The sequence below is a fragment of the Pelodiscus sinensis genome, chromosome 20 (genome assembly GCF_049634645.1).
Source record: "Pelodiscus sinensis isolate JC-2024 chromosome 20, ASM4963464v1, whole genome shotgun sequence".
In the NCBI taxonomy this organism is placed as follows: domain Eukaryota; kingdom Metazoa; phylum Chordata; order Testudines; family Trionychidae; genus Pelodiscus; species Pelodiscus sinensis.
Genome location: NC_134730.1, coordinates 15,701,795 through 15,726,598, shown reverse-complemented (window position 1 = coordinate 15,726,598; position 24,804 = coordinate 15,701,795). Strand labels below are relative to the sequence as shown.

Genomic DNA, 24,804 nt, shown 5'->3' with positions numbered 1-24,804 from the left:
ATATTTGTTCCAAATTTCTCTCAGATCTATCATTTAGGGAAGTAAACAGCCAAAAATGCACTGTAATGAGTAGGAAAAAGAGTCTCATCACAAATGTTGCTTTTAAAAAAATATTACGAAACATGATGCATTTCATTTGGCAGGTAAATGGTTTAATTCTGCTCATTAACATCAATTCCTTTTTTAAAATTTCTAACTGAAAAGATGAAAAGATTATTTTAAGCCTCACATTTATCTTTCATATTAATTTTTCACACAGCCCTTTTCTAAATCAAATATTTATGCTGCTGCCTGTTGTTCTTCAAAGCTAAGCAATTATGTTGGCGCTCCCTCCCAGTAAGTGGCAGTTTTTAATGTTTTGTTGAGGGTTTTTTCCCCTCCCAAACACAGCATAAGATCTGCTGGATTCTTGCCAGGAGTGGAACTCTGGGTATATCATTTATCCGATGGCCTTCAAGCATCCTGCTGAGGCTGCACCCTGAAAATACACAGTTGCAGGCCAGTAATGTGTATGACACGAGTCAGAATTCACTATGGTCTCAATGATACCACCTCCTATGAAACTGCAAGCCCTGGATTCTAAGTGTGTCACCCAAAAAGATGTGCTTTAATTTTTTTTTCTTGGCTGTGGAATTAACGATGGCATATACCTAATGGCAGTATGTAATGGGTCCACAGTGCTCTCTGCTGGATGCAATTAAAAGTTGCAGGCAACATATCTGAAATGAGTCTAAAAAGCATGAAATTATGCATAGTGGAAAATAATTTGAATATATACATTTATTTCAATTGCTGAGCCCAAGGAGACTGAGAGCCAGAGGTACTGTAAATCATGTTTTTCAATATCTGAAGTAGATTACATTTATTAGACTAATTTTTCTATTGCACTTTTTATCCTAGTCCTATCCCAAAATGCTCATTCTTAAAGATGGTTTAGAAAATGCATAGAAAAGTTACTATTTTCTCTGACAGTCTTCTAGGTTTTTCCATAAGGGTTAAATGGCTAAGATTCTTAGACGTTCTTCAAAAAATGTATTTATTTTTAAATTGCTTTCCCATGGAATTCAGAAAGTTGACAAATTCAGCCATTTATGTGACCTGTGAGTCTAGCACCAGCTGCCCCATCACAAATATCCATCCAGGATCCTATTCTGAAATCCTAATTCAGGCATGGCTCCGAATGAAAGCCATGCCAAGATCCCCAGAGACTGCGACCCTGCTTGTGTAAGGTCATACCTCTCCATTGGCAGTGGGGAGCAGCAGGCTCCCGCCCGAATGATAGACAGGCACCTGAGGACAGACTGAGAGGGTTGTGTGGCCTGGGTTAAGTCACCCTTCTGTCCACTCCACAATGGCCAGTGTATGGTAGTTTATGCAGCCTGCTGGGACTTGTGGGCCCCTTACTCCATTGCATAAACCTCACTCAGGATTGCACCTAATAGAAATTTTGCTTGAATAAGGACCTCATGATTGGGGCACTAGCGAGCAAATGTTCATGTTGCTTCTCAGAGCAGCTGCTGGCCAGATGCTGCATAACTGTCAGGAGGAGCAAAAGGAGCTTTTTCTGATGACTCCAGGGCTGGCAGTCTTCAGTTCTTCTGCTCCCATGAACGGAAGCACTTCTTTGGGCAATAGCCTTCCCCAACGAGATGGTAGCAGTCTTTGGACCCCATTCTTCATCAACCTTGTAGCCGGACAGAGTAAGTCTGACACTGGGTTCTCAAAGTACAAAATATGCCACACAGGTATCTGTCAAACACAAGTAGTTTATTTTCTGACAACTAAGAGCTGTGCCCCATAAATGGAAGAACAATATAACAAAGAAGCAGCATATCTTACGTCCCTTCCTGCAAGCCTGGAAGCCCAGGTAGGCTGCAGACGAAGTGGGAGGTTGTCTCAGCTTCCGAGGCGCCAGTACCCGAGACCCATCGGTGAGGTTCAATTTGCTAGACTTTGAGGCAGCCTTAAATACAGTTTTCCTGCCTTGTTTGGCAGTTTGGAAATTTCCAGGGGTTATTCATTACGTGCTGATGTAAGGCTTAGCTGTTCGTTATTGATCTGGTTCTGATCTAGTTCTACTTGTTCTTTGTCCCTGTTTATGTGATCAGTACGTTAGGGTAAACAGAATTGTTTATGCGTTCTTGCCTTTTACCCTTATCTTATACTTGTTCTTGCTATACTGACAACAATGCTTATCTTCAGTCAGGCTAAAGCAGCCCCGTGCCCACAGGACCTCGGTTAAATGTAGCATTTAGCCGATTAACTGATTAAACAAGATTTTACAACCCTAACCTCCTATCTTCTGAAGGAGAACATGGAATATTTCAATTTGTTCTCCATTTTGGTCCCCTAGTAACATGTTAGGAAACCAAGACAAAAACATAAAACTCCTTCTGAGACCAGCTGGAGGCTATAGGTCCTAAATTAAGAAAGCATACGCGTGTATAATCTTGGCATTGAAATTAGGAAATGTTGCACAAAACTGAGCAAAGTGCATTAGAGTTTTATGTTTGAGACTTGAGTTGTTATGGTGTTTCATTGCTATGCCCATTGTCAGATTTCAGCTGTTGTAGCCTTACACTGAATCCTATATAAGGCATAAAGCCATCAAGCAGTCTAAACTTTGTATATGAGGGACTCATTACAATAAAATTAATTCAGCTTGACTAGGATAAGAATATTATAATCTGGCCTAAAATCTGATGGAGAGGTTATAAAAATTGGAAATGAGAAGAGGGGTGGTCCCAGAGGACAGACTGGAATCTGAGTTCATATCCCTGCTTCTCCCAAAACTTAGTCTTTCTGTGCCTTTGCTTCGCATCTGTAAAATGGAGATAATTCCTACTTTACAGGGATGGTATGAAGAGGAATACATTAATGATTGGGAGAAACACAGGTACTTCCGTAATAGAGCACCAGAGTAATAAGTGAATAGCTGGAACAACAGTCATATAGTGTTGTGAGGTAATACAATAGGGTTGCTTCAGAAATCAATGTTAGGCCTGAGTTCATGTTATGTATCTTTTAATAAGTATTTATTCAGTTTACTGTATTTTATAAATGGTAATTGGAAGGTGTTGTGCACATCAACAAAGGCAGAACGAAGTCTAAAGAAGGATAACCAAGTGGTTAAAACAGTGAGTTGCAGCTTACTTGAGTATAAGATAAAAATCTGAGCAAGGGATACTTGGAAAGTAATATTTCTTGATAAGAAGTGAAAATGAATACAGGTAATAGGAAATTGAATATAAGTTTCCAGTATGAACTGGTGACTAAAGCAGTCAATGTGATATGTTGGCAGAGGTCCCATGTCACAGTCCACCTGGAAGGGGAAAATTTCTTGCCGTGCTGGGGTGCATCTAGCATACATGGTACAGATCTGGGATCTGAATCAGCAAAGTACTTAAGCGCTTTGTTGCACTGGGACCTTGGCCAATTCAAAGAATACTCAACTCAAAGCAGTAAAAAAAAAAATTAAATAATTGAGAAATGCAAGAAACATTAAAAGAACTGAATACTACACAGTTTGGCTCAGGGGAGATAAAGCTGTTTAAGCATGTATACACCAGAGAAGAAAAGAATTAAATTGGGATAATCCAAAGAGTAAAGGGATGAAATTTGGCACTGGGCATTCTAGCCTTAATATGGGAGAGAAAGTTACACACTACATAATTGTATTTACCTACCTGAGGGTGGTGAGGATTGTGTCTTAATTGGTTTATGCTTGCAAAGCAATTTTGAGACCAGGTGGAAGGACTCAGTTGTATATTAAAGCTATAATTGTAATAGCAACATACTGTGATAGAGTTGAATCACAGAAATCCCCTTGCAGTTGTCCCCTGCTGTGCTGATCATGACACTGACACATGCCTTCCTGTTCTTGGGCTCTCCACCACTCTGTCCTGCTGGACCACATCTTCTGGTCTCCCTCAATCAAGGCACAGCACTGGGGTTATCACCTACCTGCAGAGCAACATAGACACTGACCAAGTTCAAAACCATAAACAAATCCATCTTATCCCCCGTAAAAGTTCAAAAGGTCTGTTCACTTAATGAAAGAAAGAGATGTACAGTCACTGCTCCTTGCTCCTCCCCCCAACAAGTAACAATCGCTTACACTAAGCTTACAATAAGTTTTTTATTAAGTATAAAAAGTTGGATTTAAATGGTTGCAAGTGAATACAAATCAAAATAAGTTACTAAATTAAAATGAACAAAAAAATAATTAGCTACTTCTAATCCACTAAGAAATTTGCTACATGCAAATTCTTACCCTAAACTGCTGTTCTTATCTCATGCAAAAGCTTCAATTCAGAGTTGATCTTTACTCTGGCTTGGGTCTAGACCTTTTCAGAGTTCTTCAAGTATCATAGAATCATAGAACCAGAGAACTGGAAGAGACCTCAGAAGGTCATCAAGTCCAGCCCCCTGCTCTAGGCAGGACCAATTCCAACTAAATCAACCCAGCCAGGGCTTTGTCAAGCTGAGACTTAAACACCTCTAGGGATGGAGACTCCACTACTTCCCTAGGTAACCCATTCCAGTGCTTCACTACCCTCCTAGTAAAATAGTTTTTCCTAATAGCCAACCTGGACCTCTCCCACCACAACTTGAGACCATTGCTCCTTGTTCTGCCATCTGTCACTACTGAGAACAGCCTCTCTCCATCCTATCCTTTTAGGGTGAGCCAGGCAGTTTCAAAGGCAAGCTGAAGACAAAAGCTGATGGCTTCCCATTGCTTAAATAGACTTTCCTCTGGAGCAGAAATCCTTTTTTGCCTCCCTCCATCACCATGGAAAAGTACCATGTTCAAGATGGATTCCATTACCAGGTGATATGGTCACATGTCTTTCTAGAACCAACCACAGTTTGGGCTTACAGGACAAACAAGTCTATTTCACAGATCATTGATTGCTGAGCCATTAAATTTATGGGGCATCAGTAATGGCCCTCATTAGAACATATAGAATTATAAATAGATTTACACTTCATATTCTAACTTCACATGCAAGAATGATACATGCACAAAAATAGGATATACCTATTCAGCATGTTGTAACATTAAAAATGATATGCTACATTAGGTATTTTGTCTAAAGCATCTTTGGGTTATGCATATTCATAAGCCAATTTTCATAAAACCTAGGGTGGTCCTGTGACTACATGTTATATTTACCATATTTACCTACTGTGGGGTGGTGAGTATTGTGACTCTTCAGTGTTTTATGCTTGCAAACCAATCTGAGACTGCCCCCAGATGGAAGGGTCCAGTTTTGTATTAATTAAAGCTATAATTTTAATAACAACATATTATCTGGATCGCCTCACAAATCCCATCAGTGCAGTTTTAGGTCTTGCTCCAGCATCAGGTTGCAGAATGCCTTCCACCAGTGATTAACAATACCCCCTCTCCAACCCCCACCCCCGTCAGCTCTTTGCACTGAGCCCTGAGCTTCTGACTGGGTGGGACTGATTAATCACCTGGGAAAATGTGCTACTGCATAGTTTAGAGCAGTGTTCTAATGGTGTTCCACAGAACCCTGGGGTTCCCCGAGAAAATTCCATTAAAATAGCATTTTATGATTTAAAAAAAAGAATGTTTTAAATATGTGCAGTTAAACTAAATGTTCATCTCATGACCTTGTTTAGCATTTGTTTATTATTATCCTTACTTATTTGTGGTCTACTTTTTCAGCTCTCTATATGTGACCGTTATCAGGGGTTCCACAAAATTCTTTCGAGTTTAAAAGGGTTCTGTGGCCACATCAAATGGGGAAACACTAGTTTAGAGAGAACTCTGCCCTCCACCCTTATTGAAGTCAAGGGGAGTTGAGAATACTTACCATCTTTCAGATGATAATCAATGCCTTGCAAGATCAGGAAATAGCAATTTAAAATTAGCCCTGTGTGATAAGCCTTTGAGAACTATTGACTGGCTAACTGTATAGTTGGAGATGCCTGCAATGCCCTGAGAATTTCTAGCGAGTATCACTTGGGGTGTATTCTGTGCTTGAAAAATACTCTGCTAGGAGGGATGCTGATCTGTTCCTCTGGTCTTACTGCAACATGGAAAAACGGAGCTCCACTCCATTCTTGGAACAATAGTCTCTCTTCCATGCAAAACCATATAGGAGGAGAAAGGTTGCATGTTTATACCCACCCTCCCTCCTCACAGTAGCAAAACTGTATATTTGGCATGATTTCCTTCTTTGCCCCAACTAGGGATGTTAGTGTTTAACCGATTAACTGATAATCTGATGCAGCTCCATGTGGAGTTCCTGAAGCATTATCACTGGAGGAGGAATCCTCATTTGGATAAAGGGAGAATAGGCAGAGTCACCTAATTGCATAGAGCCCTGAAAATCCACAGGTAAGCCCATTTACAGTGTGTGCAGATCTCAAGGCATCCATGCAGAGCATAGGAGTGTGCAGGGGGTGTGCTGGGTGTGCAGGCATACCCTAAAGTCTCAAAAAAAAAGTGGCTTTGTGTTTTAATTTAATCGCATGATACGCTCTTTTAGTTTTAAAGTATGGATTGTTGTATTATGCAATAAGCGCCGAATTGCGTAATATAGATGTTGTAGAAATGTATAGAAAGCCCGTGTTCACTTGCAGCATGTCCTTTATGATTGAGTATTCATAAATGTTCGCCTTTAAAAAATAATAAAAAATAAAATTCCCTGGGTGCACACCCTAATGAAATGTGCTGCGCACACCTATGCTGCAGAGAGCCAGCTCTTGTGTTCCCCTCCCAGGCCCACTGTTAGAGTAGTAAATACATAATGTATAAGGACACTTAAGCCATACTGCCATCAGTGGGCCAGCTCCTGGTGCTACTCCTTTTGCTCAGCCCCCTGAGGTATAATGACAGAAACCAAAATTAATGATGCTCTAAGTATCATTAGTAGTTTAGATGCTGTTACTGGAATGAGACTTTTGCCTCTTGGATAGACCACGCTGATTCTTCGGGTGTTTCTAGATTACAGAGTTTTGTCGACAAAAGTGGACTTTTGTCGACAAAACTATACCTGCATCTACACTACCGCTGAGTTCTGTCGACATAACGTCGACAGAACTCAGCAGTTTTGTCGACGCTGGTAAACCTCATTTTACGAGGCATAACGCCTTTTGTCGACAGAGTTCTGTCGACAGAAGATGTTATCGCATGTAGCATTGTGTCTAGACTACAGGGTTTTGTCGACAAAGCAGCTTGCTTTGTCGACAGAACTGAATGTAGTCTAGACGCTCTATGTCGACAGAAGTTTTGTCGACAGTATCTGTCGACAAAACTTCTATCGACAAAACCCTGTAGTCTAGACGTGTACCCTTCGTAGTACTGGAGCGTAGAAGACAGAGGAAAAGAGCTAGCAACAAGGTGGCAGGACATAGAAACTTGCATATTCCAGGATGTAAAAGTGGGACTTTATCACACCTCCAACAGTTTGCTTCCCTATGCAGTGCTGGGATTTCTCTGGGCCCTTTGAATTTTCAGCTTCTAACAGAGAAATTAATCTGATCTTGCAGATAGGATCCAAAGACATTACAGCAGGCAGGCATACACAACTGATTTTCCTTCTTGCTTATATTCACTCCTATTTCACCGGCAGGCATTGATACTAGATAAGAAATGTTGCTGGAAACTGATCTGGAGCCTGCTGTCTGCCTGACAGTAGTTTCATCTGAAGAAGTGGGTTGTGCCCTCGAAAGCTCACGATACCATCTACATTTTTTGTTAGTCTCTAAGGTGCTGCAAGACTATTCATTATTTTTTAAGTTTTTTCCAGTAACAGATAACATGCCTACTCCTCTGAAAAAGTTACTAGTTCAGAACTGGGTAGGGCAGGGGAGAATGATTTTAAGAGGTTTTAATTCCTTAAGGAAGAAACACTTGCAAAACTGCTAAATCATGGAACCGCTGGGGGGCGGGGGGGGGGGAGTTGTCCAACAAGATCAAGATAGCACAATATTAATTGATTTTTTTTCTTTGTAATGGCTATAATGATCTGTCAAATCTTTAGATACAACTGTGGATTAAATGCTAATCTCATTTACTGCCTTATTTATCTCCACTGACTTCATTTGTGCTATGCACATCTATCACTAAGAGCAGAATTTGGACCTTTTTTGACTGCACAGATGTTGTACATACACAGGATGAACCTCTCTAGTCCAGCGCCCTCAGGACCTGACTGGTGCTGAACCACAGAATTTGCTGAACCTTGGGAGGTCAGCTATAGCCCGGGGGCTCTGATGCTGGCTCCAGGGTCCCAGCCACTGGCCACTTGCCAGGGCGTCCTGGGTGCTGGCCCCTCTGCTGCTACCCGGGATCCCGGCTGCCAATGTCAGACAGAGGTAAGGAGAGCCCAAAAAACTTGGCCCCACCCACAATAAATAGACATCCAGCTAAATAAAATCATGCCAGACTAGAGATTCAGCCTGTATTAAAACTGTATTTACAAATGCAATGTAGAATATAATGGCAGCATGCACTAACACTGTGTTGCATCAAGATAAAGAGAGGTATTAATGCAACAGGGGAATTATGTGCACAAAGCTCCGTGAAGCAAGAATTAAATTGAATGAGATTAAATTAAAAAAACTGTATCAGGAAAATGTTAATAATTTAATTAAAACTGATCAAAGCTCATCTATTACACAATTAAGGTTAAAATCTCCTATATATGCTCCATTGTGCCTGGGGATTTTATCACAAGTAAAATTACCTCTGTAGGGAAACAGTTTTCAATATCTAAATGAAATGGGGGTGAATTGAAAATGTGGCTTCATCTTTAACTTTGAAGTGATTGGATTTGAATTTCTGACAGCTTCTTATTGATTTTTTATTTATTACAGACTTATCCATCGGACATAGGATGGATGTAGTCATTCATTCCGTTGCAGAAGTGGTACTCTTCTTTCCTAATGGCATTTAGCACATACGTAATTTTATACAACTCTGTTGAAGTCAAATAGGAAAGCATAAAATAAGGTTGTTCTATAATATGCCATGAAATAACATAAAAGCCGTGACTTTGGCAGAGTTGCACCAGAGATTAGTCTGGTGCATTATAGAGCTGAATGATTTTTTTTCTGTTGTTTTTTAAAGCTACCCGATAGAATCTTAAGTGCTAGAGAATGGTGTAAAAATTAAATACTATAGGTTTATGGATTAATAATTTCTGTAGAAACCTATGGATTTTTAATCCTTCATGGATTGTATAGGACTTTTCCATGAAGGTGCCCTATCTCTGTTTATCTCGAAGGAACATGTGTGAAGACGAGAAAATATCTGTGTAGGTGTATATACTTTAAGTTACTCATCTAAAAAGCATCTGAATAATATAATAAATCATGTTTTACATTAATGTTCTTTTGAATTTAGAAATAATATAAAATTATATGGAAAATCCCTTTTGCCACTCTTGGACAACCCCAAGACTCCTGTCACCCTTGTGGTCAAGTCATAGTCCTGGCTAGCCCTTTGCCAGTGCAAAAGCTTGGAGATTTTTGTATATGGCATTTTTATTTTAGCTAAATCATGCCTTTTTCTCATTCATTAAGATTTTGTCACACTGAGATGTCTGCAGTGGTGTAATTGTTCATCATAAGCAGTTAACCAGATCATGAATGGTCTCATCAAATATGTTAAAATTCTGTGGGAAGTAACATAATAGTGACTAAAACCCAGATAACAGTTGTGAAAGAGTCTCAGAGGCATAGTCGTGTTAGTCTGTATCTTCAAAAACAATGAGGAGTCCTGGGGCACTGTAAGGGGCTTACGCCTCATAACCCCTTGCTCCGTTAGTCAAACCCCCCTTGCCCATGCTTCCCTCCACCTACATCTCACGTTCCCAGTCTTTGCAAACGAGTCAGGGCCCTTGGGGCCAATCCAGTTCAGTAAAGTAGGGGTATCCTCACGAGGGAGGGTAGGGGGACCCGGGCCCACCCCCTCTCACGGGTCCCAGCCCAGGGCCCTAAGAGCCAACGCCTGCTGGGTTTGGTCTGACTGGTGGGGCTCCAGCCGCAATGCAGCAGTCATTGGGCTCAATATTCCAATGCCCTGCCCTGGGCTACTTCCTAACCCCTCAAGCACAGGCAAGTCCTTGCAGGGAAGCCCTGTCACCTCAGGGGGTCCTGGCCTGACTTATCCGCCGCCATACAAACACCCCTCCCCCCTTGAGTGCCCAAGGCTTACCCTTTTAATCTTCCCACCAGGTGTCCTTCCACCCGGCCCCTCCCCTCTGACCTTGCGTTCCCCTGCACGTTGCTCTCTGACTCTGCCCCCAGTCCTGCCACACATCCCTCTGCTGCTCCCGGCCGTCGCCGCCACTGCTGTCTGCTTCCCCGCCTCCAGCTGACGCCATGACCCAGCTGAGCCACGGCCACTGAGCAAGCAGCACAGGTGGGCGGATTCGTGTCCGATTCCCTATGCAAGACGGGGATTGGCGTGCGCTGAGTGCGGGGCGAGGCTGCGCCGCCATGATGGGGCTCAGCCACCCCATCACAGGCATCTTAAGCTAGATCAACACTGGACCTGGAAGCTCGTCTTAAGGTACGCAACTCCAGTTACATAGAAAGCATAGGTGGAGTTGTCTTACCTTAAGCCAAGCTTGGTGGCAACCCCTCAGTGGGAGGCCAATAGGAGCAAATGCTCCCATCACCTTCCTTTACTCCTTGCAAGAGCAGGAGTACCAGCCACCAGGGTGCCCTCTGAGTTTGATTTTGTGAGTTAACTAGACTCCTTAAATCAAACTCCGGAAGATCAGTTGCAGCAGTGTTGATCTTCTGCAGAGTGAAGGATTGGCCCAGATTTTCATGGGAGAAACCCACTTCATCTGATGAGTTGGAGTTGAAATAACAGAGGCAGGGGTGTAGATGAGAACAACAAAATAAGTTGCTTATCAAGTGTAAGACCAGTGTTAATGAGGCTAATCAAGTCAGGGTGTGTGTGTCTCGTTCCCAGCATTTGATGTGGAAATGTGATTATCAAGAGAGGGGAAATTACCTTTGCAGTGCGTTAACCAGTTAAGATCCTTACTCAGTCCTAAATTGATACAAGAATCTTAACTGGTTAATGAACTACAAAAGCAATTTAGGAGACATCAGGGCGGGCTGAGAATAGCAGGCTTGGTCCTCACAAAACCCCCTCTCCAGGTACTTCCACCAGCAACTCCCTGCAGCCAGACAAGAAACTGCCCACCCCATCTACCTCCTGCAGCTAGCTCAGGGTAGCTGCTATGCCCTGGCTGCTTGCCCCTAGCTCTGAAAATTAAAAGCACTCAACCTGCCTGCAGTAGGAGGCAGGAGCAGGGAGCACAGCTGGGAGCGTTAGCATCTGCATGCTGATAGGCAGTTTGCACCAAACAGCTGATTGGCCACAGAGGGTCAAAAAGCTGATGTGAGCTGCTGCACATGCCAAATAGCTGTTTGGCAGTTGCTAACAGCTTATCTCCCTGGTTGTTGCTAAGCACCCACTAACTTTTTTTTCCTGTGGGTGCTGCACAATTCTAGTTGGCACCTATGCCTTGAATGATCCCTTGAAATATGCAATAACTACTTACGCTAAACATTCTGTTCCACCTTGTATTTAGCTGTGGCGCTCTGACAACATTTCTCACACCTGAAGAAGAGCTCTGCATATGCTTGAAAGCTTCTTTCTCACCAAGAGAATGTGGTCCAAGAAAAGAAATTATCTCACTTACCTTGTCTTTCATGCTGAGATGTCACTTTTCTCCCTCCTATCTTGCGTTATTAGTGCAACTTGGTTGTGAATTTGGCAATGTGTGTGACTTTGCTTTCCACAAAATAATTGCTCACTTTGTGGAGAGCTGAAATGAACCAGTCAGTTTTTACAGTCACTCCTTGTTTCAATTGTGAATCTCAACAGTTGCTGAGCACCTTCATTTCCCAGACTTCAAATTTATAGCAAATGGGATTAGAACCTTTTGATCATAGCAAAGTGTTGCTTAAAACACAGCACCAGTGAAGTAGATCTCCTCTTCCCTACAGCTAGTCTTCTTTACTAACATAGCCAACCCATTGCACCACAGAGTATAGAGATCTAAAACCTACATTTAAAAATGATGTTTATGCTAATGATGCTCTTTGCTTATAATCTGATTTAATCTACACTAAGTGAATCCTAATGTCAAAACAGCATCATTTGGCAAGACAGGTTGAACCTCTAAACCGTACTTCCCTTGATTGGCAATATCCTCCGTCTGACATCAGAGCTGGAGCACTCACGGGCAAAAGCCAGGGGCTACATGCTCAGTAACTCCTCCCCCACCCAGGGCTTCCACAGCGTAGACCAGTGGTCCCCAACCTTTTTGGGTGGTGGGCGCTGCGCATGCGCCGGGTGCCCAGGGGGTGGGGCAGTGCTAGGCAGGCACACATAAATGCCCCGGCGGGCGCCATGGCGCCCACAGGCACCGCATTGGGGACCACTGGCATAGACGCTCTGGTGAGGAGGAGGAGGCAGGACTGGAGGAGGCACTCGGGGGAAGAGGCAGGGCAGTTGTAGAGTCCTGCAGTTGGCAGCAGCCATGAGGCAGGGGCTCAGCCCATGTCGCTGGAGGTGGGAGCTGTGAGTGCAGCCCAGTAGCCACAGGGCTCTGCTACCAGCCACATTGACAACCCCAGTCTGACAAATTCCCTAGTTCGGGACTAGTCAGGTCCTGAGAGTTAATAGACTTTTAATGGTCTATTAACATATTCATAAGGGTCTTTATAGATTGACCATACAAGATGCTATCTTTATTGGCTCTTCAGAGGATGCCTTTGAAGCATCAGCCAACTGACATAAGTGCTTTTGGTCTATAAGAATGGCCACACTGACTCAGACAAAAGGTCTGTCTAGCTCAGTATCCTGTCTTCTGACAGGCCAATGTCAGGTACCCCAGAGGGAGTGAACAGAACGGGGAATCATCGGATGATCCATCCCGTTTGTCCATTCCCAGCTTCTGAGAATATATATGCAAGTGGTTGAGAGGATGAATTTTTGTTCCCTTTGATTTACACCCTACCTATAGACCCTCACATTTGATTCCTCAGACCCTCCTTTTCTGCACCCCATGATTTTATATTCTGTGGTCCATGTGAAAATGAAATGGGGAGGAGAGCTGGATGGTTTAACCTAAGTATATTTCAAAAACCTGACTTCAAAATGTTATGAGAAAAGATATCTCATCTAAGAAAGGAAATATTTTCATTATTACCACAATGGTAAGTGTAAACTTTTTTTTTTTTTAAATAAAAGATATTTGTTCAAAGATACACAGTCTTTGCAGCAACCCAATCTAGGCAGAATGTTGACATGAATTTTAAGATAAATCTTTTTTAAGGAAGCAAAATGATCCTTCTGCAAGACTAAAATACATACATTACACTTTAGGTTCAAACAGAACTGGAGGCTATAAGTACTCACCAACAGTTTCAAACATAAGCTCATTTCTCTTCCTGTTTATTGTTTGTTTCACTGATTGATTTGTTCACCTCATACAAACGGGCCAAAATACAGAATATTCATGCAATAGGTTATTGTGACTCATATGCATCACTTCTGTCCTTAACTCATACTGCTAAAATGGCGAGGGTGTGTATGTGTGAGAGAGAGAATCCTATATGTAGAACTCTACATTTCATCTCTGCAGCATAAGATGGCAGATACCATCATCCTCTCTCTTCTCGAACAGCTTCAGCCAGATATTTTGTGGCTGGCTTCATATTTTTCAACCAGCCACCAATAAAACATGGCCTGTTGAACAGCGGAAACTTGCACGAGGAAGCCAGAGGGCAAGAAGTGCCCTCTAGTGGAACATGGATTTTGTCAATAGCTCAGTCACATATTCAGAGGTGTTCCAGGTCAGTAATTGAATACAAGTTCTCTGTCTAGTTGTTGCTTGGCAAGTACCTGTCCCAGAACCTCATCTTGACAGTTGAGAGTAATTGCAGCATCCTCAATAATAAAAGTAGTCCGTTGTAACACACTGGCTTAGTATATCTGTGTGTGCCCAGCAACGCTAGGAGCTTGACATAGTCGGTAGTTCATGTGGCAGGAGCAAGTGTATATGGAGTTGAAGGTCTCCAATTCTGTCTTTCCTAATAAGGCTGATGTTTCTATGTACATGTCCATGCAGCAGTTTCCTTAGTTAAGTGTTACTCCCTCTAAGTCAAAAGAGAGGGTATAATGAGAAAGGTTTGCTGAGCTACTGGCATGCTGCATCGATTATGTGCTTAGAGGACCTCCATTCCAAGGTGTTCACAATATGGCCTCATTATAAGTGTTGCATTTTTGAAAGGAGATGGAATTACAAAAGACTGTTATCCCCTTTCAGGAGTCTGTCCGGCTTACTTTTTCACATATATATTATAAAGAGTTACTTGAGGCAATCGTAGTAACCTAATTTATGATTTGCATCAAACAGAGTAAGAAAATGGACTGTGAATATTTTGTAGTTACTAAGAATAGTTGACTGTTGAGTGAAGCATGAACTTCCAAAATAGAGAACAAGTAAAATGACTTTAAAGAATTTCCCCCACCATTTGTATTTGAAAGCACACATTACTTGGGATTAGCAATGTTATGTCATTCATAAGTAGTATACTGTAACTGGATTCAGTTAAAGTGACCTGCTTCTAAATATTAAACTGAACTTCATATTTAATTACTGTATGTGCTAAAGTTAAGCTAGAACACAGGAGGGAATATATTAAAAATTCCAGACACATGCAATAAATGGCAATATTCACATTTGCTGCGTTACATGAGAAATATATTTTCTTCCTCATTCTAAATTGAAGTAACACCAAATAATGTAGAACACCTGTATCAAAATAAAGAAACAGACGCTATTTAATCTTAACCATTTAATTCTGTCACACAGTTTGTATAATGTAACTTTTTACAGCATACTATGTAACAAAACAGGTCATTTAAAGACAGTACAGTAATTAGTATTAAAGATAAAATGCCACTGCAGCTATGTTAATTACTACAGTACCGATGTGCTATAGATATAAAACATAATTGTCAAGCTTTTAATTTTAAATTGAAGTGCAACAAAGCATACCATTGCTACACTTCCTTCTAATTAATATTAATGTTGTTTAAATGTACTATTTGCATTGCTGCAGAATGTTAGTAAGTCAGCCTCAGTTCAATTCTGCACTCAAATAAATGTTTCTCCCTACAATAGCATAAATTAAAGGATATTCTTACTCTATTTTTCATATAGTTACTAATTTTACAGCATATTTTTATTTAAAATGAAAAACTTTTCTACACTAAATTTATTTTCCTTCCATTGTACATTATCTGGGTTGTAATTTTAGGATCACTTTTGTCGATATTTTACTTGCAAAGATTCCCAGCATTGCTCAGGTCCTTAAGGAGGGGGCGGGGGATGTGAGGGTACAGGAATCAGGGTTGGAGTAAGAAGGGGCTCTGGGCAGGAGACTTTGTGTGTATAAGGATGGAGAATGAGGGGGGCAAAGCTTCCCTTCCCCCAAGATTCATACCAGAGCTGTTTGCTCTTTACCTTCCTGTCCCTGTCAGGGAGTAAGGCAAAGTTCACTGCTTGTCTGACCTGTGCACTCCTCAGCAAGAGCAAAGAATGCAGTAAACTGAGCACTTCCCTTGCTCCCTGATGAAGGGGAACAGTCAGCATTTTCCCCATACGGATCGGGGTGGGGGAAGATTCAGTCCCTCCCCTCACACTCCCTAAAGGGCGCCTGGGGGGTGAGAGGCTGAGGGCTGTCCCGGATCAGGGACACACTCCCAGCCAGTCCTTTTCACCAGCCAGGTGATTCAATCTTTTTCTGTATGGTTTCACAAGAAGCAATCCCATTCCAGGCACATCCCATTTTCCTGGAACAGCCAAACACTTGCCTTGCTTCAAGTTAAGATAAGAGGAAGTAGTATACCAAATTTGGTGGTCCTAGCTCTTACTATTTAGGAGGAGTTCTTGAACAGACATACAGACAAACTCTCTCAAATATAGGATTGTGTAGCACTTTAAAGACTAACAAGATGGTTTATTAGATGATGAGCTTTCGTGGGCCAGACCCACTTCCTCAGATCAAATAGTGGAAGAAAATAGTCTCAACCATATATACCAAAGGATACAATTTTAAAAAATGAACACATATGAAAAGGACAAATCAAATTTCAGAACAGAAGGAGGACGCGGGGGGAGGGGGAAGGTAAATGTCTGAGAGCTAATGATATTAGAGGTGATAATTGGGGAAGCTATCTTTGTAATGGGTAAGATAACTAGACCCCGGCGTAAAGTGTCGAATTTAGCATGAATAACAGTTCAGAGGATTCTCTTTGAAGTGCAGTCTTAAAAGCCTTTTGAAGCAGGATGCAGGTAATTAAGTCATTGAGACAATGTCCTTTCTGGTTGAAATGGCAAGAAACTGTTTTTTCTTTGTGATCCTGTCTAATATCTGTTTTGTGGGCATTGATCCTTTGGCGAAGTGTCTGAGACGTTTGTCCAATGTACATAGCAGACGGACACTTTCGGCACATGATAGCATAGATTATATTTCTGGATGCGCAGGAATATGTATTCTTGATCTGATAACTCACTTGGTTAGGTCCAATAATGGTATCAGCAGAGTGAATATGTGGACAAAGCTGGCAACGGGGTTTGTTGCAAGAGAAGAAGAAAATCAGCACAACGGTTCTAAATCCTGCTGGAAAGGGATAACAAGTGGAGTTCCTCAAGGGTCTGTTTTGGGACCCGTACTGTTCAATATCTTCATCAATGATGTAGATATTGGGATAGAGAGTACGCTTATTAAGTTTGCAGATGATACAAAACTGGGTGGGGTTGCAACTTCTTTGGAGGATAGGGACATAATTCAAAATGACCTTAGCAAGTTAGAGAAATGGTCAGAGGTAAACAGGATGAGGTTTAATAAAGAGAAATGCAAAGTGCTCCACTTAGGAAGGAACAATCAGTTCCATACATACAAGATGGGAAGCGACTGTCTAGGAAGGAACATGGCGGAAAGGGATCTAGGGGTCATAGTGGACCACAAGTTGAATATGAGTCAACAGTGTGATGCTGTTGCAAAAAAAGCAAATATGATTCTAGGTTGTATCAACAGGTGTGTTGTAAGCAAAACTCGTGAAGTCATTCTGCCTCTCTACTCTGCACTAGTTAGGCCTCAGCTGGAGTACTGTGTCCAGTTCTGGGCGCCACATTTCAAGAAAGATGTGGAGAAATTGGAAAGGGTACAGAGAAGAGGAACAAGAATGATTAAAGGTTTAGAGAACATGACCTATGAAGCCAGGCTTCATGAACTGGGCTTGTTTAGTTTGGAAAAAAGAAGATTAAGGGGGGACATGATAGCGGTTTGTTTAGTTTGGAAAAAAGAAGATTAAGGGGGGACATGATAGCGGTTTTCAAATATCTAAAAGGGTGTCACAAGGAGGAAGGAGAAAATTTGTTCATCTTGGTTTCTGAGGACAGGACAAGGAGTAATGGGCTTAAAGTGCAGCAGGGGAGGTTTAGATTGGACATTAGGAAAAAATTCCTAACTGTCAGGGTGGTCAAATATTGGAATAAATTGCCAAGGGAGGTGGTGGAATCTCCCTCTCTGGAGATATTTAAGAACAGGTTAGATAGACATCTGTCAGGGATGGTGTAGACGGAGCTTGGTCCTGCCTTGAGGGCGGGGGGCTGGACTCGATGACCTCTCGAGGTCCCTTCCAGTCCTATTATTCTATGATTCTATGATATATACCAAATTTATACAATCAAAAAAACGAATGCATGTGAAATTGACAAATCAAATTTTAGAACAGAGGGGGGGTGAGGGAGGAAGGATAGTTTCTGTGAGGTAATGACATTAGGGGTTATAATTGGGGAAGCCCCCAACTTAAACCCGTCCAACGCATTATCAATAAACTACAACCTATACTGGAACAGGATACTACACTCCGAGAGGCTCTGGGAGACAGACCCATAGTCTCCTATAGACAACCACCTACCCTCAGGATGATTCTTACCAACAACCACAGGACATATCACACTAATACCAACCCTGGAACTTTCCTTTGCAACAAACCCTGGTGCCAGCTTTGTCCACATATTTATTCTGCTGACACCATTATTGGACCTAACCATGCCTGTTACAAGATCAAGAACACACATTCCTGTTCATCAAGAAATATAATTTATGCCCTCATGTGCCTAAAGTGTCCGTCTGCTATGTACATTGGACAAACGTCTCAGACACTTCTCCAAAGAATAAATGCACACAAAACAGACATAAGACTCTCACAGAGAGAAAGCTGTTGCTTGCCATTTCAGCCAGACTGATCATTCCCTCAATTACCTTAAAACATGCATATTGTTTCAAAGAGACTTTAACTCCAGACTTCAACGAGAAGCTTCAGAATTGTCATTCATGCTTAAATTTGACACTTTATGTATGGGTTTAAACAAAGACTCTAATTATCTCACCCATTACAAAGATAGCTTCCCCAATTATCACCCCTAATGTCATTACCTCACAGAAACTTCCCCTATTATCACCCCTATGTCATTACCTCACAGAAACTAACCTTCCCCCCTCATCCCCACTCTGTTCTAAAATTTGATTTGTCAATTTCACATGCGTTCGTTTCTTTGATTGTATCAGTTTGGTATATATGGTTGTGCCGATTTTTCTTCCACATATTGATCTGAGGAAGTGGGTCTGGCCCACAAAAGCTCATCACCTAATAAACCATCTTGTTAGTCTTTAAAGTGCTACATAGTTCTGTATTTTGTTTCTCTCAAATATATGCAGGTTGAACCTCTCTAGTCCGGCACACTCTGGTCTGGCAACATCCATAGTCTGACATGATTTTAGTTAGCAGGATGTCCACTTATCATGGGTATGGCCAGGGTTCCTCTGGTCCCATAAAGTTTGTTTAAAGCCACCAGCCATGACTCTCTGTTTTCTGTATTGTTATTTAGCTCTAATTTACCTCTAAATGTCTTCTAAGAGCCCAGTAAACAGTGGAAATGTTAGTAATACTGCTAGACAATGTTGACCTCCTGAAGGTGCCAGACTAGAGAGGTTCAACCTGTAGTAGATTTTACAAGCAAAGCATATTTTGCATTCTTTTTTTTTTTTTTTAATAAAGATCAGTTATAAAAGATGGGCCATAGAACTCACAAAAGGTTAATTTTGTATCATTGTGACTAATGCATCTGGGAAATAAAATACAGTACATTCTTGTGAAAAGTGAAAGCCTTATAACAGATCAATGCAGTTTTTACCATTGATTCCAACGGGAGCTGAAGGCTTCTATCTACATTTTATATTTCTGCTTTTGTAGCATCTGTGCTTTGAGACAAATTTTCTTATAAATATTTCAGTATGAAAAAAATGAGTTAAATTTCTGATTTGTTTAAATATATTGTGAATTATTTATGCATCAGCTGAAATGTTCCCCTTTCCCAGTACAGAAATTCTGTAATGAAGTCATTATTCAGATCTCACAAAGAATATTTTCTCATGTATACTTATTTAGAGGTATAATAATCATATTCATTGTGTTAACCACATGCCTGAGGCTAAAATATGTACATAAGGATTTAGCAAAATATTTGAATATAAAGTATAATATTTAAAAGTGGAACTTGAAATACACCCTTCAGTTGGGTATTTCATCTCTTAGCTTTTTAAAGGTTTATGGTTGGATTGTTCTGAAGGTGTTAAAGGAGCAAAAGCTCGAAGTCTGCAACATTATTTTCTAGGACTTTCTACTGGTTTTGGGAAAACGTCTTCATTTTATATTGTTTATTCATTTTGTTTAGGTCAGTGGGACAATGTATAATACGGGGAGACATGTTTCTCTACGATTAGACAAAGAGCATTTGGTGAACATCTCTGGAGGGCCCATGACATACAGTCACCGCTTGGAAGAGATCCGGTTACACTTTGGAAGTGAAGATAGCCAAGGATCAGAACATCTACTTAATGGACAAGCTTTTTCTGGGGAGGTAGGTCAATGTACTTGAAGTTTAAAATGAACCAGTATGAAATACTTGCTCTCCATTTATAAGAGTTCTAATTGCTGCTCATGAAAAGGGAAATATTTTAATGGTGCATTTTAATACATGTGTATCATTCAAGCACAGCATGCTCTCTGTTAGGTGGACGATGCAGTACGGGGATATGTGAGTAGATACACGCTACTCACATGTTGAATAAAAAAATTGCAGTTAGGAGGTTGGGCCTTAAGGCTGGGGTTTGCAAGGAGATTAAGAAAATCAGTGGTATAATTCTGCATTATTGACGTCAGTGTCAAAACTCCCAATATCTTAATAGGGCCTAGATTTCACCCTCGGTGCTTAAATCCCATTGAACTTCAACCTTTCTTAGGTTGGGATTTGCAAAGGAACTTTAATAGAATAGTAACAAGCTCTCCAAGAATATTCTAAAATTGTAGCACAATATTTTTCATTCTTTAAAACAGAGATTGATTGTTTCTAAGGAAATTCTACCTTTATTGTTTACCACTGTTAAATCTTTTCTACTGTACACTGTAACCCTGTGAAGACTATGTACATGGTTAACATTACACCTGGTGAATAGTCCTATTGATGTCACTGCTTCTGCTCAAGGGATGCAGAGTTAGCCCCACAAGTACATCTTTGCAGAGACCGGACCTGATTTATTATTTTGTCTCTATTAGTGGGCAAACAGATACTGTAAAATAGTGATCCTGGCATCTCATACATGGTTATCATTAGTCTCTCATAAATCCCATACATTTCTTAGACATCAATATCTTAGGCCTGGTCCACACTACATGGGAAGATTTAAGTAAGATACTCAACTCCAGCTATGTAAATTACATAGCTGGTGTCGACATATCTTACAGTACATTTCCACGCCGTCCACACAGCAGCAGGCCGATAGGAGCAAATGCTCCCATTGACTTCTTTTAATCCTCATGAGGAGCAGGTTTACCAGCATCAATGGGAGCACCCTTTGAGTTCCATCTAGTGGGTCTATACTATATTGGTGAAATCGAACCCCAGACGATTGACTGAGGCAGGGTTGATCTTCCATGTAGTGTAGACATGCCCTTAGTATCTACAATAGCTGTATCAATGCTACTTTACTACTGTAAGGTCTTCCATGTGTCTCCTGCCAATGGAAAAGAGCTCTCTGGTTTGTGTAATTAAACCACTCCCAGTGAGCGATGGTTATGCATCTCCTGTCCACTTATTACTGTCCACACCAGTGCTTCTGTTAATGTAACTTATGTTGGTCAGCCGGGTGTTTTTTCACACCCCCAAATGACAAAAGTGCTAGCATAGACAATGCCTTAGTTGGTTTCGAGCAAATTTTTGGAATACATGGTGATGCCTACAGACGATGGACCGGCCTGAGCTCTAAAGGAGCAATTTTCAGCTGCTTTGTACACAGAAAGAATGGGAAAGTTTTATTCTTCCATCCATACTTTGTGCTGTATCTAGTGGCTCTGGAACAGGAGGGGATGGGCCATAGTCTCATTGCTTTTTATCAGGCTGTAGTGGTGACAGACAGGAAGGAGGAGAGGAACAAGCAGGAGTTTGGGGAGAGAGGGCTGTCCCCTCTCATTTTAGGAAATTTAGCAGCTCCTGCTTATACCCATTACCCATTAGCTTGATTTCTGTCTGTGAAGCACCTTGCATATCTGGCATTCTACAGATTCCTAAGTAAATAATTGAAATAATGCTTCAGAAGAACTACATCTCACTATAGGTATATTACAGTTACCTTCAAAGGCATCTCAAATACCCTGTTGTCATTCTTTTAGGAGACCAAAAGAAATTGTTTCCAGCAACAAAGCACTTATTTATTTTGTTGAAGATGAATAATCACATTACCATCTGTACCATCTATCACAGACTCTGGTGATGAGTCAATTAATGCATGGCATTTTCTTTGGCATTGTGCAACAACAGTTATCTGAAGAGCAGCAGATTAATTGCAGGGTTGTCAAACGATGTTATTATAATTGATGATAATCATTTGCTTTGTTTGATAAAGCTACGTAGATGTATAATATAGTCAGTGGCAGTGTTTTCATAAAATTACTCATGTCTTACATAACTAACTACTGGATGCCTTGTTTTTCTGTGATAGATGGACATGTATGTTGAATCCAATGTTTAACTCATAAGTGAACATTGAGTGTTTTAATAAATATGGCCTTGCTTTGATTTTGCTAATCGCATCTAAGTAGTAAAAACAATATTCAATATAAAGTAGGTTGCTGAAACAAGAAACACAGCCCTGTACTCGATTTGGCATATCAGTATTGTTTCAGAAAGTCATCGGAGAGATTGATGGATTAGAAATATATCGGCCATAAATTATTTGTTTGGAAGGAAAAGTCACACAGAGTATAGATTGAGATGAAAGGTGAGAATGTATAGCACTGCAGCCCAAAATTTAATACCATGCAGCAAAAGCAAAAAAAGGGGGGGGAGAGAGGAGAGTGGTAAAAAAATTCAACAGCATCTTTGACAAAATAAGAGAGCTGAAGGAGAGAGTACAGCTGACAGACGAGAGAAGGAAAGTAAATTAAGTGGGACTTGGGGGATGGAGCAGTTAGAGACAGAGAGAACCAACAAATAAAGAGCACTGCTGACATGTTAAAAAAGAAACAACCAGCACTAACGAGTCTGAGTACCAGAAAACAAGAAGTGAAATGGAGAGAGGTGAAGCAAAAGGGCACAAAAAGAATAGCCAGAGCTCCAGAACTTTTTTTTTAATGCTCTAAAACAGTCCTGATATGTCTGTCTTAATACATAGGTCACCATTAAAGCCAGTAGTTGCCAATGGATACAACACCTATTTTCTGAAGAAAACTATTGGCAAAAGTGATGACCGCTCTCAGTCATTATTAACGACAGGAAAGACAATCAGGAATTAAACATGGGGCTGAATCTGTAAAGATTTGGAGTTGGTGCTTTGCTTGGACTTGGACCTCTCTTGTATAAAATATCTATTATTGCGTAGCTGACTCTCATTCCCACATACTATACCCTACCCATAATACACAAGAGAGGGCCAAATCTACCTAGTTATATCGAATTGGTACAACTTCTCAGCAAAGGGCAATCTGAATTTGACCTGGAGTGTAAACTTGCATCCAACAAGCTTCACTTATAATAGCAGAGTAATCTTAGATAAGCTCTCAGGACTAGGAAGAGATACTTAAAAGGTTTACAATTCCCAGCAGTGATACTACGGAAATACACTCTAGTTAATTTCCAGCTAACTTTCAGGGGTTACATATGCTTTCAGGCCTTCTACTTCCCATAGCTGTCATGATAGTGATGGGATAATATGGGTCAAAGGAGAAGTGTAAGTAGAAAATGCACTTCTTAGCTGATGTGTTTTGGGAATATTCTAAGAGAAAATAAATGCAAGCCTAGAACCAGATCATCAAGCGCATTAATCCATTGTGTCCGAATGCAAGCCCAGTGAAATCATCAAGACTCCTCAGAGAATCAAGGTGCAGCACTGAAGCCAGAAATGTTACGTTGGAGCCCATATGAAGGAAATAACTGTTTGCCATGAATTTCAAGCCCCCTTTACTCCAGGTCAACAAATACATTATGAGCATCTTTCCCACCACTGGACTAGCAGTGCTGGTAGTTGTGATGGGGATCCATTTGCCTGGATAGCCTATTCTGTCAGGGAACTGATAAAAGTTATTCTGATAAAAGGACTCTTGCTAGTATAAACTGTCTCTGTGCTGGGAGCATACACCAGCATAGTTATAGTAGCAAACCTTTCAAGTTATGTTAAGAGGAGGTCTTCTCCTGTCAACATAACTATCAGCTCTTGGGGAAGGGAAGTACCTACACAAGGCAGCATTTTCATTGGAGAGCAATTGTGGTGCAGCTGTGCTCCTGCAGCCTTTTAAGTATAGACAAAAACCCCAAGGTGCTGAGCTGATTGAGCTCCCGCTGAATTTGGCACGAGGGTGCTTTACATCTCCGAAAAAAATCAGACCCTACAGGTGTGTCCACACTACAGGAAAAAAAGGTGTTCATACCCCGTGGTCCAAACACATCTATTTTTCTAGTGAAGACAATGTAATTGCGCAAATACTTAGGACAAGCTTGACAACAATAGGGTGGTACAGGTTGAACCTCTATAAACCGGGACACTCTGGTCCAGCAACATTCATGGTCCAGCAGGACCACAGTGGTTCCAGGATCAGAGAGTCCTCGCATGCTGCGGGGAAGGGAGGGGGCAGCACAATGAAGCTGCTCTGCCCGGGCAGGCAGGGAGCCTAGCACGCGGCCTTGCTGGGCTGCGGAGGGGGCAGGGCTGGTGTCTGGCATACAGTTCATCTGGGCTGCTTGGGGTGGGCCAGAAGCCAGGAAGCCTGGCACACAATTAATTTGGGCTGCCAGGGAGGGATGGGGAGGGAGGAGCTGGGAAGCCCAGTAGGGTGGCAGGGCAGGAAGTGGAGCCAGCAGCAGGGGGGTCTGTAAATGACCTCCCCTGCTCCAGCAAAATCTCTCATCTGGGACCAGTCAGGTCCCAAGGATGCTGGACCAGGGAGGTCCAACCTGTACAAAATTAAATGAAAAAAAAATGAATGGGGATGCCTATCTCCTAGACCTGGAAGGGACCTGAAAGGTCATCCAGTCCAGTCCCCTGCCTTCACAGCAGGACCAAGTACCATCCCTGACAGATTTTGCTTCAGATCCCTAAATGGCCTCCTGAAGGATTGAACTCACAACCCCGGGATTTAGCAATCCAATGCTCAAACCACTGAGCTAT

General features: G+C 41.5%; 1 protein-coding gene across 8 annotated transcripts in view; it reads left to right on the top strand.

The window, feature by feature from the left end:
- Positions 1-24,804, top strand: part of CA10 (carbonic anhydrase 10) — a 417,040-nt gene that overhangs the window by 316,533 nt on the left and 75,703 nt on the right. For all 8 annotated transcript variants that reach the window (XM_075903810.1, XM_075903809.1, XM_075903808.1 and 5 more), the window contains one exon: positions 19,821-20,006. In XM_075903810.1, coding sequence (XP_075759925.1) covers positions 19,821-20,006 — 186 coding nt within the window. The remainder of the gene's footprint in view (positions 1-19,820; positions 20,007-24,804) is intronic.